General features: G+C 44.4%; 1 protein-coding gene across 1 annotated transcript in view; it reads right to left on the reverse strand.

Annotated features, from left to right (window-relative positions):
• Nucleotides 1-17,561, reverse strand: part of cd44b (CD44 molecule (Indian blood group) b) — a 21,028-nt gene extending 3,467 nt beyond the window's left edge. Inside the window, exons 1-7 of the mRNA XM_043706430.1 lie at nt 17,513-17,561; nt 16,631-16,799; nt 14,101-14,240; nt 12,990-13,118; nt 6,415-7,992; nt 4,724-4,834; nt 2,431-2,509 (exon numbers count right to left, since the gene is read on the reverse strand). Coding sequence (XP_043562365.1) covers nt 2,431-2,509; nt 4,724-4,834; nt 6,415-7,992; nt 12,990-13,118; nt 14,101-14,240; nt 16,631-16,799; nt 17,513-17,561 — 2,255 coding nt within the window. The remainder of the gene's footprint in view (nt 1-2,430; nt 2,510-4,723; nt 4,835-6,414; nt 7,993-12,989; nt 13,119-14,100; nt 14,241-16,630; nt 16,800-17,512) is intronic.
• Between the last annotated feature and the right edge of the window lie 1,296 nt (nt 17,562-18,857).

An 18,857-nucleotide genomic window follows, 5' to 3' on the forward strand; every position in this document is an offset into this window, starting at 1 on the left:
GTATTGAGTACAGCAGTTGGGAGGTCATGTTGCGGCTGTACAGGAAATTGGTTAGGCCACTGTTGGAATATTGCATGCAATTCTGGTCTCCTTCCTATTGGAAAGATATTGTGAAACTTCAAAGGGTTCAGAAAAGATTTACAAGGATGTTCCAGGGTTGGAGGATCTGAGCTACAGGTAGAGTCTGACAGGCTGGGGCTGTTTTCCCTGGAGCGTCGGAGGCTGAGGGGTGACCGTGACCTTATAGAGGTTTACAAAATTATGAGGGGCATGGATAGGATAAATAGACAAAGTCTTTTCCCTGGGGTCAGGGAGTCCAGAACTAGAGGGCATATGTTTAGGGTGAGAGGGGAAAGATATAAAAGAAACCTAAGGGGCAACTTTTCCATTCAGAGGATGTGGTGGAGGCTGGTCCAATTGCAACTTTAAGAGGCATTTGGATGGGTATATGAATAGGAAGGGTTTGGAGAGAAATGGGCCGGGTGCTGGCAGGTGGGACTAGATTGCGTTGGGATATCTGATCGGCATGGACGGGTTGGACCGACGGGTCTGTTTCCGTGCTGTACATCTCTATGACTCTAAAAGCCCCAATCAGGGAACTCACAATTAATGAGGTCCACCTGGCTGACCCCTAACCAGTTACTACAGAGGGTCGACACTGAGTTCTTAGAGATAGAGATGGAGAGAGAGATAGAGAGAGAGAGAGAGAGAGAGCGAGGTGGCCCAGATAGACAGACAACTCACAACAGAAACCTCTGGATGTGCCTGATGTGATTTTTGCCTCAAGCACAGTCTGCTCCCTAAAATGGCTATGCAATAGTTATGTCCTGTAATGGAAGAAATGAAAATTGGATAATGTAGTATTGAAGAATCTAACAGCCATTTATTATAACTAGTTATTATGTAAAAAAAAACCCCATCAGTTTACAGGCACAGCAGTTATCTAGGCTGATACTAACCAATGAAGTTACACAGAGAAGCATGCTGTGTCATGTTTCAGGGCTTCTGAACAGAACATATAGTTAGAGGGGCCATGGATAGAGTGCGAAAACAGATTGTCCATTGTTTCCAGACAGAATGACTAGACAGAGACTCTGGACACAGTACCCTGACAGAGTGTCCAGACAGAGCATCATTACCTCAGAGAAGTGTTAAGCATAGCAATAAAGTCATAGTCATAGATATGTACAGCACAGAAACAGACCCTTCGGTCCAAATCACCCATGCCAACCAGATATCCTACATTAATCTAGGCCAATACTAGTATTTGGCGCATATCCTTCTCACCCTTTCTAATCACATACCCATTCAGGTGCTAATTAAATGTTATAATTGTATCCCCTCCACCACCTTGTTTAACTGGGTTGAGGCACAAAGAAATACCTGCATTTTGTCTGATCGGATCGTTGAGGGTTATTCTACTGTAAGGCAGAGCATTGTCTGTTTCTGGCCTGGGAGCTGCCCAGTTGACAGTTCCTGGGTGTTTCTATTGCAATGTCACCCACTTATGCCACATCAGGAGCAGGCAAGTGTTTGACACAGCCTTTCAGTTTATGAAGCATTGCTTTGGACCTGATAACTCAACCAAACTCTCAAGGTCCCAATAGCCACCATCTGCTTCTCCCAGCTCAGCCATGCTATTAGATTGACAAAGAAGCTATGGCTCCCTGACTCTCCATCTCATCATCTTCCTGCACAGTACTCTCTTGACCACCCACCCAGCTCCAGGAGATGCCAGTGTGCATAACACTCTGTGTCTTGTTGCTCCCTTGAAGGTCATGCCCTAGTAACCTCTGGGAGGTCAGCCCCCGCATTTGGTTTTGCAGAGTTTGGGCCTTGGGATGTCATGTTGCGGCGTAACCTGACATTGGTTAGGCCATTTTTGGAATACTGAATTTAATTCGGGTCTCCCTGCTCCAGGAAGGATGTTGTTAAACTTGAGAGGGGCAAAGAAGATTTACAAGGATGTTGTTGGGATTGGAAGTTTTTGGTTATAGGGAGAGGCTGGATAGGCTGACTCCTTTTTCCCTGGAGTGTCAGAGGCTGAAGGGTGATCTTATAGAGGATTATGAAATCCTGAGGGGCACAGATAGGGTGACTAGCCAAAGTTTTTTTCCCAAGGTAGGATAGTCCAAAAACCAAAGGGCATAGGTTTAGGGTGAGAGGGGAAAGCTATAAAAAGGACCTGAGGGACAACTTTTTCACGCAGAGGGTGGTGCGTATATGGAATGAGCTGCCAGAGGAAGTGGTGGAGGGTGGTACAATTATGACATTTAAAAGGCATTTGGATGGTATATGAATAGGAAGGGTTTAGAGGGATATGAAAGCTGGTCAATAGGACTAGATTAATTTAGGATATCTGGTTGGCATGGACAAATTGGATCAAAGGGTCTATTTCATGCTGTACGATTCTATGGCTCTATGCCTCACCTTTTACTGTATGCAGTCAGCAGTCCGCCAAATATAATGATGAGAAGAGACCCGATAATTCCCACCACGATCAGCCAGTCTGGACAAGAGAAGAAAATCCACAGATTAGCAAACAGATCTGACAAATAACTCTTCATCTTTGATAGGTGGTTATTAATAGAAATACCAGGGAGGGATTTGCCTCTGTGAGTACCAGTTGACTGAATGGTGACAGCTTATCTGTCAGTTTGAAGTCTTTGGGTTGAAATTCCAGCAATACCTGCTGCTGGGGATGTGATGGCATAACAGTTATGTCACAGAGCTATTAATCCACAGAGCCTGGGGTAAAAAGTTCAAATCCCACCTTGGCTGCTGGTGGGGTTCAACAATTCCAGGAAATAGATCTGCCATCTTTAAGTGGTGTTGCCTACAGCACAGTGGTTGTCTCTGAAATGGCCAAGCAAGCCACTCAGTTGTATCAGCCGTTACAAAAGCAATGAAGCTGTAGAAATCTCAGCACTTTAACAACCCTGCAAAATCCTCCTCTCTAACATCTGGGAGCTAGTGACAAAATTGGGAGAACTATCTCACAGTCTGGACTGCCATTGTCAAAGACTCCTCCTACCCCAGTTATAATCTCTTCCAACCTCTTCCGTCGGGCAGAAGATACAAAAGCATATGCACATGTACCAACAGATTCAAGAACAGCTTTTTCCGTGCTGCTATTAGACTTCTGATTGGAACTCTCAAATCTTCAATTTAATGTTCATCTCGCTCGGCTGAGGGGTAAACAGAGGTTTATAAAGTCATGAGAGGCATGGATTGGGTAAATAGACAAGGTCTTTTCCCTGGGGTGGGGGGGTCTTTTCTGGGGTAGTCCAGAACTAGAGGGCATAGGTTTAGGGTGAGAGGGGAAAAATTTAAAAGGGACCTAAGGGGCAACATTTTCACACAGAGGGTGGTACGTGTATGGAATGAGCTGCCAGAGGTGGTGGAGGAGGCTGGTACAATTACAACATTTAAAAGGCATCTGGATGGGTATATGAATACAAAGGGTTTCGAGGGATATGGCAAAAGGGGACGAGATTAGTTTAGGATATTTGGTTGGTATGGACAAGTTGAACCGAAGGGTCTGTTTCTGTGCTGTACATCTTTAGGTCTCTATGACTCTGTGCACTTTCTCTGCAACCGTATTCCTTGCTCTGTTCTATTACCCGACTGCACTTTATATGGTATGATCTGCCTATACTGCACGCAAAACAAAACTTTTCACTGTACTTCGGCGCATGTGACAATAATAAATCAAATAAAATCAAAATCAAATCAAATCAAATACCTTACAGACAATGTCCCAGACACCGCCATCCCCATCCCTGGCTATGAGTAATGCTGAAGGCACTGGAAAGACTACGGGCCCTGACAACATTCTGACAGTGGCCTCTAGCCAAGCTGCTAACAGGCACAGAATAGCCATGGTGGATTGGCTATCAGCTCTCATTTTCCACTCTGCCCACTGTCAGCGTTTTCTATTGGCCTGGATTCAGACTCACCTGGACCGGTGAGTCAATGGTGCCGTCTATCCGGTGAGGCAGAATAGTGACAGGAAAGGTGCGCAATGGCTCTTCAGGTTGGATTAGCATCTCAAGTTTCGGAGGGGAAAGGCTTCTTCCCCACACAAACTGCAATAGTGCCATAGGAACGGAGCTGCCTATCAGACTGCTCAGTGGCACTGTTGGCATGAGGATGAACAAAACAAGACAAGCTGGTACAATGAGGTGGTTTACCGGGGGATACCCGGTTTTCTGTCTTGGTTACCACTCACGGTTTACAGCTCAGGAAAACATCACATCAAGCATAAAGTATCAAACATAAAGCTGCCTACAAAAAAAAAATCAATTGGCCTGTATTTGAATCAGTAAATCAAAGAAATCATAATAAGTCTGAGCATGAGATAATTGATATGATAGTTCATTGATTCAAAAGTCTTTTAGTCCAAATTATCTGACTGAACGTGACTCTAAGTTGCCACATTGCGATGTTATAATTTCTCGTTTTGAATCATTCAAATCTTTGAGCACATAAAATCCCCATGGAATGTGCACTGTGCACAGACAGAAATGCTCTGTTTGGCATCAATTTCTGTTGTCACCTTGTGGAGTGGGGCAGTGTGAGTGAACTCAGTCGATGTCTAGTGGATATTCCAACATAAAAACAACTGCATGGCCTCAAAAATGTTCCATGCATTTGCAAACGTTTTGTGTGGTAAATACACCAGAAATGAGAAAGTGCGTTTAAGAATGGTCAGGTCACTTACCAAAACTTGCTTCAGGAGGTTTCTCTCCAACAGGTGGCGGTGTTTGTAACTTTAAACCAAAGCGATCATCCAGAATAAACTGATCTGTTGTTTTGGTGCTGCTTGGCTTAGCTTGAGAGAATAGAAAGAAAGATCCATAAATCTGAGGTTTCATCCAGTCCTAGAGCTCATGTTTTATGCAGAAAGTGCATACCCCAATCTCCCATGCAACCAATCAAGCTATACCCAGTATACATCATAGAACATAGAACAGTGCAGCTCAGGAACGGGCCCTTCAGCCCATGGTGTTGTGCCGAACATGATACCAAATGAAACTAATCCCTTTTGACTGCCCTTGGTCCATATCTATCCATTCCTTGCCAATTTATGTGCTTATCTAAAAGTCCCTTAATTTCCCTTATCAAATGTGCATCCACCACCAACTCTGCATTCCAGACTCCTACCACTCTTTTTGTAAAACAACCTGCCCCTCACGTCTCCTTTGAACTTTCCCCCAGTCATCTTCAATGTATGCCCCCTAGTATTAGACATTTCAATTCTGGGAAAAAGATTATGACCATCAGCCCTACATATGCATCTCATACTTTTGTAAACTACTACCAAGTCTAACCTCAGCCTCTGCCATGCAAGAGAAAACAACCTGAGTTTTTCTAGTCCATTGGAGGGCCTGTTGGTGAGAAAGAAGCCTAAACTGACAGACCTCCAGTGGCAATCAAACATTAGGAATTGTGTCAAATTTTACACCTTAGTTGTCAAGAGCATAAATTTCTTAAATCAATTTTAATTTACCTTTGGTTTTAAATCCATTAAATTATTGATTTCTAAAACTTGCACACCCTTCCTTCATCAGTGGGCACAGGCCGATGCGAACTTTACTGTGCTCCATAGCAATGATCAATCCTGCTCCATAGCAACCATCAATAGTGCTCCATAGCAACACAACAATACTGTTCCATAGCAACCCATCAATAGTGGTCCATAGCAATACCTAAATACTGCTACACAGCAACCCTCAGTACTGAACCATACAAGCCCATCAATACTCATCCTTTAGAATGATCGAATAAGTTGCAGGTTCGATGGAAGAAAACTATTCCTTCTGAATGGGAGTGTCCGGAAAGATTAAAATTAGAGTCAGAGACGATGTCACAAAATTCTTCAGCCAAACTGAATTTCTGTCCACCAAAATGCTACTGCGGGTTTATTGAAAATGTTGAAACCAAGACTGATAGTTTTAAATTATTAGACAAGGAAGTTGGGTTAAGATACAGGTCCTTTTTAGATCAAAATGAATAGACGCGCAGGTTCAAGGGGCTGAATGGCCTCGAAGGGAGACATGAGGAAGGAAAGTGCCAGTGTTACCGCAGGGGAGGGACGGGGAGAAGAGGTTCCAGGGATGGTGTTGGCACGAGAAAGAATTACAGCAAAGAACAGCTTCAAGATGAAATAATCAGAGGCTTTCCTCTGGAGGCACCATTGCTTATTGAAAAGTAGATTGTAGCATGTGAGATGATTAACTACTTGAAGTATATAACTCTACAGACAGAACAAAAACTCTGGCAATGGAAGTCCCAAGGTATCAAGAGACTAATAACTGTAACTGAGAGGGAATGAGTTTCAGCTTGTACAGGGAAGTATACAGTATACAAAGAGCCAACTGCAATAATAGAAATACAGTAAAGTATACCTACCGTCCTGTACTGTACCTGCTGTGATTGGATTGGTCATCGGCTGAGATGTGGCAGATTGTCCAAAGTCATGGGTCCTGATGGTATCTGATAGCCCCGTAGTCATTAACCTTAACAGAACCGTGTTCCTTCTGGAAGAAGGACCCATTAGTTTAACTTTGTGCTTCTCTTTACTATTGCTTGGGATGTCAGTCAAGGCCATTTCCGATAACTGAAGCAAAGGGGAGGTCGGGTGGTCCACTCTGGTGGAAGAGGATGTGGTTGCTTTAGACAAATAGCCAGAGGGCCTTACAGATGGAGCTGGTTTGACCCGAACATCCTGAGAAATAGTCCCCATGGCTGCGGAATGGCTCTCCCATTTGGAACTTGGGATAGCCGTTTGGATGGTGGATATTCTTGCAATGCCAGTAGTCACTGTAAGGTTGGGAGGAAGCCTGAGAGAGGGACGTGGTGTCTCTGACCTCAGCATCGCTGTGGGACCATCCCTGCTTTCTGTAAATAGGTCAGCTGGGGCTGGAGATGCTGTGAGAGAAAACCTTTGATGACCACCCAAGTCTGTACTGTGTTCTCTGAGCATTTCTGTAGGCTCTGTCGTCAGCAAATCCAAAGCACTTCCATTCTCCGGTGAATCAGAAAGCGCTGCAACAGAAGGTATCAATCTGGCATCAAGTGCAGTGACCTTCACTTGATCCAAGTGCACCTGGGCAGATTCGGAGCTCACCATTTCAGAAATATTCCCAGTTTCTGTAGGTAGGTAAGTTGGAGACAGTGAGACAGGGATTGGCACTCTGTCATTCACCACAGGTTCAGAATGAGACAGTCTGGTGCCAGCAACGGTTTCCTGAGGTAGCTCAGTGGGATTTGGAGTCACTGGCATGGACACTGTCCCAACCCTGTGTATTCCAACCATTGTAGGCTTTTGTGTGGTTTCAGAAGACCGTGTGGCGGTTACACCGACCACCTCCTTGCGTCCACTTTCTGTGTTTGTTTGCAACATTAACGAATCTTCCGAAGTGAGGCGGAAATCTGATGCATCTTTGTGGACCTTGGTGTGGATCATTGTTACATTCACTTCAAGGGGGTTGTCTGAAATCAGTGCAGAGAGGGAAGAATGAGTGATGCTGTCTATTGTGGTCAAATCTGTCTCTGAACGATGTTCTAATTTGGTTTCTGTGACTTGATTCTTTATTTTTATTGCTGTTTCCTTGTTTGACTCATTGTACAGTTTCATATCGCCAATGTACCCAGAGCCATTCGTCGCCACGCTGGTATTCTTTTGCAAACTTGGCAACATGGTTTCAGGGAGGTTGCTTGCTACAAATCCTGGCATGGTGGAAGACATGCCCAGCTCTGCTGTGTAGCCTGCGGTCACACTGAATACAGCTCGCGTTCGCTGCTTTTCTGTAGCTCCTGATTTCCCTGAAGGTGACACCGTTGACTGGATGTGTAATGGTGATGAACCTTGGGGTGAAGACTCATCAGGTCCTGGCCTGAGGGTAGGCGATTCACTCTCCGCTGCCACGGTTGCTGTAGTAACAACATTGCGACTTTTTGCTGCTTGGGTTGCTGGGTGTTCGATAACTATTAAACAACAAACGAGAAAGACAACCTTAAATTTCCATTTCTCAGAGCATCGCTCACGTGCCCTTCACAGGAATGGTAGGAGGCCATTCAGCCCTCTAGTGTATTCTGCCATAAACTCAGGTCATGGCTGACATCAACGTCAACCACTTTAACCAGCCTAATGTTCCATAATCAGCATTTCTCTCTTACCAAATCTATCAACCTCATGTTGGTGCAATATGCCTGGCTTTTGCAGTTCGGAATACATACTCATGTACACATGAAGAAATGCTGCAGTCAGAGGAGGAGATCAATTTCCTAAACATTTGAGTGAGAAGCCATGATGGCATAAATTACTGATGGGTTACTAGTAGAAGCCAGTTAGAGGTATTGCCATGAAATGCTGAAAGGACTCAACAGGCAAAGACACAAACTTAACATTTCATCTCAGTAAGTCTTCAGCAGAGTGTTTGAGGCATACTGCATTTCTATTCTCAGTCTTTGACTACCGACAGGAATTTTCATCTGAAAGAAACATAGAAATATAGGAAATAGGAGCAGGAGTAGGCTATTCAGCCCTTTGAGCCTGCACTACCTTTCAATATGATCCCGCTGATCATCCAATTCAGTTCCCTTTTCCCACTTTCTCCCTGTACCTAACTCTTTCTTGAAAACATTTAATGTTTTGTCCTCGACTGCTTTCTGTGGCAGAGAATTCCACAGGCTCACCACTCTCTGGAAGAAGACATTTTTTCTCAGTTCCAATCTAAGTGGCCAACCCCTTATCCTTAAACTGTGACCCCTGGTTCTGGACTCCCCAATCATTGGGAACATCATTCCTGCATTTATCCTGTCCAGCCCTGTTAGAATTTTATATGTTCCCTTTATATTTTCCCCCTCACCCTTCTGAATTACAGTGAATACAGACCTGACTAATACAGTCTCCATAGGTCAGTCCTGCCCTCCTGAGAATCAGTTGGGTAAAACTTTGTTGCACTTCCTCCATAGCCAGAACATCCTTCCTCAGATCCAGAGACCGGAAATGCCCACACTACTCCAGGTGCAGTCTCAGCAAGGCCTGTACAATTGCAGCAAGACCTCCCTGCTCCTGTACTCTAATTCTCCCACAAGGAAGGCCAACATCCTATTGCCACAATGCTCACTTTCAGTGACTGGTGTACAAGGGGACCCAAGTCTCTTTACACCTCCCCCCTTTTCCCAATACATCATCATAATTTAAAGCTGTACTAGTGTTATGAATTTGAAGGCATGTACTGTATGTTTGAGAGAGGGAATGCTGTTTTGGACTGAGAGCAGCTGTCATATGACTAGCTAGCAGTCTCAGAGTTTACTGGAAAATTGAAAACTGGAACATTTGACTGTGAAATAGATACCTGAGTTGGTTGCTATCTTGACAACAATTCAAATTTAACTAATTAGTTTCAATTATGCCCCAGGATTCTAAAACCCAATCAATTTTGAATTTATTGTTTTGCCAACATCGAACCAATGAGATGATCCGATGTTGGGGGTATGAAAGAGGCAGGCAGTTAGAAAGTTAGACAGAGAGTAAACTGCCATTCAGAACACTCTCTATCATGTCTCTTTGAGACATGAAACATCTTTGTCGTAAAAGACAGAAGATGACCCAGGGAGATCTTCAGCCAAAAGCAGGAGGACACCGGAGATTACAGCCACTGTGTGGTTTTGAAATTAAGTTGATGTAACTTTAACACAGGTGACTATTGTTATAGAGTTGGAGGCAGATAACAAACATTTAAGAGAAAGGAGACTTAAAGTTGTGTTCACTTTTAAATTGATATTTTTTCTTTAAATACGGGACTTTGGGAGTTCTCTGTCACATATTTTAACAGATTACGAGGTGAGGTGAGCTTTTCTGGGTGTTTGGTTTAATTAACAAAAGGGTTCACTGCTGTGTCGTAACAGTAGATGAAACAAATAATATGGTGGCGTGGGTTCATCAGCCCAGGGTTTTCTGCCAGTTGTTGTGAAGTCCATTTATTGAACTAGCAGTGATTTGAAAGCTGATGACCATATTGATGTTGGTTATTTCAAGGAGCAGGGTGAGTTGGATGTCGAGACACTGCCCAAAGGTGGATTAGAATTCACCCGCACAGATGACAGGAGGAAATTTGAACAACATTTTCCAAAATGGGAAGCCCATGGGATCAGATGGATCGGTAGCTTTCCATCCCATCCAATCCAATGAAACCCTTGGGGCGCCATGGTGGCTCAGTGGTTAGCTGCCTCACAGCACCAGGGACCCAGTTTCGATTCCACCCTGGGGCGACTGTCAGCGTGGAGTTTGCACGTTCTCCCCTGTTTCCCTGTGGGTTTCTTTCGGGTGCACCAGCTTCCTCCCAGAATCCAAAGCTATGCAGGTTGGGTGGATTGGCTGTGCTAAATTGCCCATATGTGTAGACTGAGTGGGTTAGCCATGGGAAATGGAGGGTTCCAGGAATGGGTCTGGATGGGATGCTGTTCGGAGGTATGGTGTGGAGTTAATGGGCTGAATGGCCAGTTTACATATTACTGGTATTCTTTGATTGAGAAAAATCAGGTGCGCAAAAGTATAAAACTAATGTTGCAGTGAATCCCATCATTTCTTGAAAGGCACATTTGATATGAAAACTGTCCCCAGAAGCCTATACATTGCTACTGTGAGAATGCAGTAAAGTGTAATGCTGCTAGAGCATTTCTAAGCTTCATATATGCACACCTAGGAAGATGTCAAACCTAGCAACCTCCAAACTACAGATCCTGCGCCAAGGGGCTTGGTAATTGAGGATAGGTCCTGACTGTGCCCCTACTGTAGATGGAACTACCATGGGGGCTATAACTGTTCACCCAGATATCTGCAATGTTCCCCCACCTGTACTTGGAGGGCAAATACACCAAGACATGAAAGGTTGAATGATAGTTCAAACAATGCAGTCACAAAACACAGGTAACTTCACATTTGTTCACTGAAAATTATGCATTGTAGTTAATCTGAAGCACATTTATACTCGCCAATTTTAATTGGAAGAAAAACATTAGAAACAAAGAGCTGTTTGATTTCCAACAGACCAGACCATCAGTCAAGCTTCTCTATCGCGATCTCTCTGTTCCCTACCACCCCAATCTCCAGCACTGCTCCCCAGCGCAGGAAGAGGGGAAATGGGGTCAGCTCCTTGGATAACGTCCAAGAGGAAGGGGTTTCTCTGCTGGATCTCACTGGGGATAGAGAAGACCACACAGATAGTCAAGCTGAGAATCAGCCAATCCAGAAGAGACTACCTATCAATCCTGGGATCTTCCCACTCCATGTGGCTCACGATTCAATGTATCTTCAGCCAGCACCATAATCTGTCAATGCGATTTATTCATTGAAGGGAACTATGTTGGATTCAGGACTCACATTCGCCAGTACAATTAACAATATTTCTTTCAAATATCACCCCAGAAGTTATCATGCCCTTTTCTTTGTTCGTGTGAATGCGCAGCTGGTTATTCTATGGGATCTGGGTGGAGGGGCTGTAGCCTGCTCAGATTTATGAGCCCAGCTACCAATGAAATCTCCTTCTGATTCGCCCTGACCATATTAATGACCCAGAGCCCCACCCTTCACTCCTTAGGATCAATAACGTGAGGCCCAAGAGATGTGAGCTTCACTGCTTGGGTTTCTGACCTTGAATACCCATCACACTCACAGCAGCAACACTATAAATCCAGACTGAGTGATGCAACAGCAATCTATATTTATACAAAGTCGCTCAGTGTAAAACATCAGGACCAAACTAAACAGTGTTAGGAGATATTGGGGTCAACGAACAACTTCGCCAGAGTTAGACAGAAAGTCAGATAAAGAGTTAGGTTTTGAGAAGCATCTGAAAACGGATCTTCATTCAGGCTGTGCTATACTTGGTAATACACTTCTGGGTGAGTTTTGAGTGATCCGGAGTGTAATTCTTTCCTGGTCTGCCCCTAACCCCACTTTCCCCATAGTTCCCACTATTTCTATTGAGTGATTTTCTATTAAGCGAGGTTTCACTGGGATGCAACTACAGCATTATAGGAAGACTACCTGTAGTGTTGAGCTTATGAAGGGATTTGAAAACAACTGTGGCCATTTCACACAGCCAGGACCCCCACCATGAGCCTATAGCAACCAAACATGACCATTGTGCAAGCCCGCAGAGTAAGCACTGAGTATCTATAATGATTAATAATGTCCATATTCACACAGTACAAGCCAGGCTGGGAGTCTATAATGGCCATTACTGTTTCACACAATGTACATCAATGTGAGACTGTGTAAGAAACAAGTTAAGAACAATGCTTGGTATGTGGAAACAGGTGGGTGTGGTAGTTACGTGTGCTGAAATTGATGAAAACAATTTAAATTGAAATGGAACAATGGGACGCTGATCAAAAGCAGATAGGAGTCACCAAGGGACAGGAAGTGGACCCATAATAGTTAAGCCATTGGAAGACAGTTTTGGAACATGTTAACCAATCAACAGCTAATTACCCAGCAACTAACTAATCCTTATCCAGAAAGCATGCAGTCTTTCACACTCTAACTCTGGGAAATCCTGCAAAGGCAACCACTGGGACCATCAAGAAAAGTTTCAAAGGGGAAGAGTCCCTGTGAACTAAACAAGAAGACCTCGGTATAAATCACTAAGGAGGTTGTCTGATTTAATAGAATCAGTTTTGTTTCAAATTCTTAAAAAGAGCTGTTGGATTTATTCTGCGATTGCGTCCATCACAATTCTCTGTCTCTGAATCTAAGAAAAGGGTAAAATCACCTTTCCTATCCTGATCATTATTGTTCCTGTAAACTGCACTTTAGCTCTGTATGTTTGGGAAAATGGGTTTTTTTAGACAATTCTTTAGTCAGAAGCAGAATTCCAGATTTCTGTTCTCATTATTGAAGAACGTCCTATGGAAACATGGTCTCAGTTACAATGACAGAGAATGGAGAGGGAAACAGTGAATTCCAGAGGTACCTCTGCTAGTCTGTAAGCTGCTGGGAGTGTGTTTTCCATGGGTGGTGAGAACATGGCTGACTCTGATCACCTTGGGGTCAGCAGGAGACTGTGTTGGTGGTGAAATCTCAGAGCTACAACTTTCATAATCTGGAAGTAAGAAAAGAAATTAATCAATTCTACAAATTTGAAAACAACTGCATACTCCTACACACACATACAACCGTTCACATGTGTGAACACTGAAGTTCACATGCAAAAACCCATCAAAATGAAAATCACACATGCACATACACATCAACACGTGCATATATACATAATGCACACACACATGTACTCACAAGTGCACACATTTGCACATGCACATATTTGTCTGTACAAGCACACAGTCACACTCACACTGCGACACACATACAGACTGAAACACACACACAGGCACACACACACTCTCTCACTCTCTCTCACACACACACACACACTCTCAGGCTGAAACACACACTCATACACACAGACTGACACACATACTCAGACTAACACACGCACACACATACACACACCCTCATACTGACACACTCAGGCCAACACACACACTCAGACTAACATATTCACACACGCATGCACACACAGACTGACACATGCACTCAGACCGACACACGCACTTACACACTCAGACACACACACACCCAGACCAACATATACACGTATGCACGCACATTCACACTGACACACACACACATACACGCACATTCACACTGACACACACAAACACACTCTCTCTCTCACTCCAAAAAGGGCCAGCTATTTAATTGACTCCTAGTTCCTGCCAATGCTGCTGAATCTAGAGAGGGTCAATGATTGATATCAACTTGCCATCACCCAGACCCAGATCCCATCCTCCTTGTCACCCAGTACATGGCTAACCTGTGAGAGGTCCACACTGTCACCGGGCAGCTCATTTCCTCAGAAATCAAAGGAGAACATCATTCCTCCACCACCAGCTAGTGCCAGTTGTTATTTTGTCAGGGTCCCTTGGGAAAGGCAGGAGAGCCCTCTCAAATCCCTTTAAGGTGGAGAAAACTCCCATCAGATCCCTTGGCAATGCAGGAATTGGATCATTTAAACAATCACTTACCTGTTGCATTGAAGCAGAACACATCAAAAGTATCATTGGATGGTTTTTGAATGGTGTAGACCCCTCTAAAGTTATTCGCACAATTGGGGATGCCGACTACTCGAGGGATAGCAATCAGACCACCCTGAATCCATCCATATCTGCAGAACAACACACAGCATAACATCGAGCAGTCAGACAGCGACAAGTCAATCCTCAACATTCAGGTCAGTATAACAGAAAGGAATGTGCATTAAGAGCCTGGTGGTTAAAAGCCCGTGGGGAAAATATCTTTTCCCAGATGTGATGGAAATCTCCTGTCCATTGACTGTACACATAGATATTTGTGGCACTCTTAACCTTGTTCTGATGGGCACATTTGTCAAACCAGAGAGGTTGAAACCTTTCTCCCTCCACTTTTAGTTCTCCATTCTTTCACCAATCTTCCTGGGATAGTACATGAATAGGAAGGGTTTAGAGGGATATGGGCCAATTGCTGGCAAATGGGACTAGATTACTTTAGGATATCTGGTTGACGTGGACGAGTTGAACCGAAGGGCCTGTTTCCATGCTATACATCCCTATGACTCTACTTGTAATAAGCAACATGATATTCTGGTTTCTGCCAGGCTTTGAACCTCCCTTTTCACTTGAGACCATATTATTGAGACAGTCCGTTCAGAGCTGGAGAGAGATCAAAAGGGATCATTGAAAGAATTCCTCCCCTTTCACAGAGCAAGTAACCTCAATGGGCTTTGAAGAGGAGACAGTTTCTTGGTGAAAATGGTGATTATAAAAAGCACATTAGGAGAGTCCTTTTTTAAAGGGATTTTCATGTTGGAGCTGGGAGCTCCCTCTTTAAATAAAATTCCACCTGGAGGGGCACTAAAGAAATGCAATTTCTGTCAAAGCAACTCTTCAGTTTGTAAAAGATAACTTGACTGGGGGCTGGGACTAGCTGTGGTGAGGAATCCCACTTTTTTAAAGAGAGTGGGAGTGAGGGCCGGGACTTATTTTAAAGGGATTATAATGTCAGAGGGAGCTTCCTCGCTAAAATGATCCCTCCTGATAAATGTTAATAAGCATTGATCTGATTTGTTTTATTCACTCACGGTGAGTGAATGGCTGGGCCAGTATTCCTGCCCGTCCCTAGTTGCCCCTTGCAAAGATGGTATTGAGCTGCCTTCTTGAACTGCTGCAGTCTATGTCAGGGTAGGTAGACCCATAATGTTGTTAGGAAAGGAATTCCAGGATTTGACCCAGTGACACTGAAGGAGCTGAGATATATTTCCAAGTCAGGATGGTGAGTCTCTTTGGAGGGGAACTTGCAGGGGGTGGTGTTCCCATGTGTCTGCTGTCCTTGTCCTTCTGGATGGAAATGGTCGTGGGTTTGGAAGGTGCTGTCTGAGGAGCTTTGGTGAATTTCTGCAATGCATCTTGTAGATAGTACACACTGCTGCCATGGAGCATCGATGGTGGAGGGAGTGGGTGCTTGTGGATGTGGGTGCCAATCCAGCAGTTGTTTCCTCCTGGATGGCATCAAACTTTTTGTTTTTGGAGCTGTCCTCATCCCGGGAAGTGAGGAGTATTTCATCATATTCCTGATTTGTGCCTTGTAGATGGCGGACAGGTTTTGGGGAGTCAGGAAGTGAGTTTCTTGCTACAGAATTCTTAAAGTCTTTGATGAACCAATTAGGAGTACTGATATTTCCCAGAGTTGGAGGGGTGTTTATGGATGGGGGAGTGGGATATAGAATAAAACCTCTCAAACATTCTGATTACCTCTCCCAAGTGAGGTGTATGCTTTATCTCCTGACTGGTGGACTACTACAGGCCAATCTTAGACAACTTTGAGCCTGTAATTTTGCTCATTTAATTTGAATATTTTCACTTGTTAATCACTATGAGCATTAAAGCTGAAAGACAAAAGACTGGTAACACTCAAAATTGAACCAGTTGGGTAAACAAAAATTTGTCCAGTTTCCTGTAGGCTGTCAAAGGACAGTGTGCCCAAGATGGTGAAAGATTGGTCAAGCGTGTGTATCATGTGTGAGTGTATCATTGGTCCAGTGCTTTTATAATGGTTAAGATAGCCAGTTGCTGATAGTACCTTGTCCAGCCACCAGCAGGTTGACAAACTCCACCTGTCTCCCTGACCTGAGCTAATGGGCGGCACGGTGGCACGGTGGTTAGCACTGCTGCCTCACAGCGCCAGAGACCCGGGTTCAATTCCCGCCTCAGGCGACTGACTGTGTGGAGTTTGCACGTTCTCCCCGTGTCTGTGTGGGTTTCCTCCGGGTGCTCCGGTTTCCTCCCACCATCCAAAAATGTGCAGGGTCAGGTGAATTGGCCATACTAAATTGCCCGTAGTGTTAAGTAAGGGGTAAATTGTAGGGGTATGGGTAGGTTTCGCTTCGGCGGGTCGGTGTGGACTTGTTGGGCCGAAGGGCCTGTTTCCACACTGTAATCTAATCTAATCTAATCTAATTGACCCACTTCCAGCAAAGAGAGAGAGAAAGAGAGATGGATTCTTTGACTCAAACCTCCGTACCTGCAGGTTTCATAGCCAGCTCTCTGCGCCCTCTTCACTTGTTCTAATGTTGCTAGGGTGGTCCCCAGGCTCTGGCAGAGATTGATTCCTGCCTGGAAGTTCAGTTGGTAGCGTCCTGAACTGGACTCCTCCTGAAAGATTCCTTGATGCCTGCACTCTGAGTTCACACCTGAAAATGCATAATGGAGCTTTTACTGCATCGGATCATTCACATTTCCCACCTACACAGACACTTAACATATTCATGACTCGCTTTTGCTGTTTAACTTTATACAGCATTGTTACTGTACATTAATGCAGAACCCTAATTAGGGGTAAATGGAAATTGGTTCTCCCTTACAAAGATCATTTTATTGCTTCTTTCCCCTATGTGAGGTTATAAATGTTGACAACATTCTACCATAGTGCTGAAGACTTATACTATCTGGGCTGGCCACGCCTCTAACCTGGGCATCTACAACACTGGCATATCTCTGACAAAAATGTGCACAAAAACAGGACAAACTCAACCTGGTCCCCATTTGTCTACTATTAATCACCAGCAAAGTGATGGAATATGGCATTGATAATCAAGGTCCACCTGATCATTATATTCACTGATATCAAGCTTGGATTCTGCCAGAAACACTCAACTCTTGACTTTATTTTAACACTGCTCTAAACATGGACAGAAGGGCCGCTTTCCAAAGGTTACAGAGCATTACATCAGATGCATAGCATAGAGACGGACTATTTGGCCCAATTAATCCATGGTGTCTCTGGTCTACTCAAGTCTCCTCTGACTTTTTCTCATCTAAATCTGTTATTGTAACCTCCATTGCCTTTCCCTTCATTTTCTTAAATGCATCTCCACTATTAGATCCAACTTTTTCATGTTCTTACCACTCTTCGAGTGAAGACTGAATTTCCAGTTGTGTTTCTTGATGATCATCTTAGAACTGGGAAATGTTTCTCGTCTTTCTCCATTTTAAAAGTTTGATTAATCAGTAGTCTAGTGAAAAGGTTAATAAAGTCGTTGCCTCAGCTGACCAAGGGACAGTTATGGGGTGTCACGATGGCTCAGTGGTTTGCACTGCTGCCTCACAGCATCAGGGACCTGGGTTTGATTTCATCCTTGGGGTGACTGTCTGTGTGGAGTTTGCATGTTTTCCCCGAGTCGGAGTGGATTTATGCTAGTTGCTCTGGGTTCTTCCCTTAATCCAAAAATGGTCAGGTTCAGTGGATTGGTCATAGGAAATGTAGGGATAGGGTAGGGGGGTGGGTTTGGGTGGGATACTCTTCAGCAGATCAATATGGACTCAATAGACCAAATGGACTGCTTTCACACTGTAGGGATTCTATCACCTGAAGCCTGTACCTCAATAGGTGTTAATTACTCTTGAAGCTTAATGCGACTGAGGCACCTCAGCTCAATTTAGGAGGGGGCCAGGAAGGAGAGCTCCCATTGGGAGTGAGACACAGCCTGAGTGAGTATATTGTTTGGGGAATTTAGAGGCAATGTGGGAATTCAGTGCAGAGAGATAGAAATGCTTTTTGTTTGCTTCTTCTTGGCTTTTGTAAGGTTTGAAAACAGGAGAAATGGAAGATTGCAATGAAGGGGCGAGAGTGTGGTGCTGGAAAAACACAGCAGGTCAGGCAGCATCCGAGGTGCAGGAGAATCGATGTTGCGGGCATAAGCCCTTCATCAGGGATGAGGCTTATGGGTCAAGGAGGCTAAGAGATAAATGGGAGGAGGGTGGGACTGGGGAGAATGTGACAGGGGAGTGAAAGTGATAGGGTGGAGCAAAGTGTTGGAAGGAAGATGGACAGGTTGGTTAAAGAGCTTCAGGGCAAAGGAGATGACCTGACTGGAGGGTGCAGTGAGAGAGAGAGACTCACTGAGATCCTTGTAGAGAGAGGAGAAGATCTTCTTCAGGATAGGCATCCCCACTTCCTCCTAGTTGATTATAACCTTACTGCGAAGCCTCTTCCAAGGATGCCCACCCTTGAAGAAGTTCTCCTCCTCTCTCTACAAGGATCTCAGTGAGTATCTCTCTCTCTCTCTCTCACACTGCCTGAAGCTCTTCAGCCAACCTGTCGATCTTCCGTCCCATCTATCTGCTCCACCCTATCACCTTCACCCCCTACTTCATCTACCTATCGCATTCTCAGCTAAATTCCTACCAACCCCCCTCCCATTTATCTCTCAGCCCCCTTGGGCCAAAAGCCTTGTTCCTAATGAAGGCTT

This window comes from Chiloscyllium plagiosum, chromosome 16 (assembly GCF_004010195.1).
Source record: "Chiloscyllium plagiosum isolate BGI_BamShark_2017 chromosome 16, ASM401019v2, whole genome shotgun sequence".
Classification (NCBI taxonomy): Eukaryota; Metazoa; Chordata; class Chondrichthyes; order Orectolobiformes; family Hemiscylliidae; genus Chiloscyllium; species Chiloscyllium plagiosum.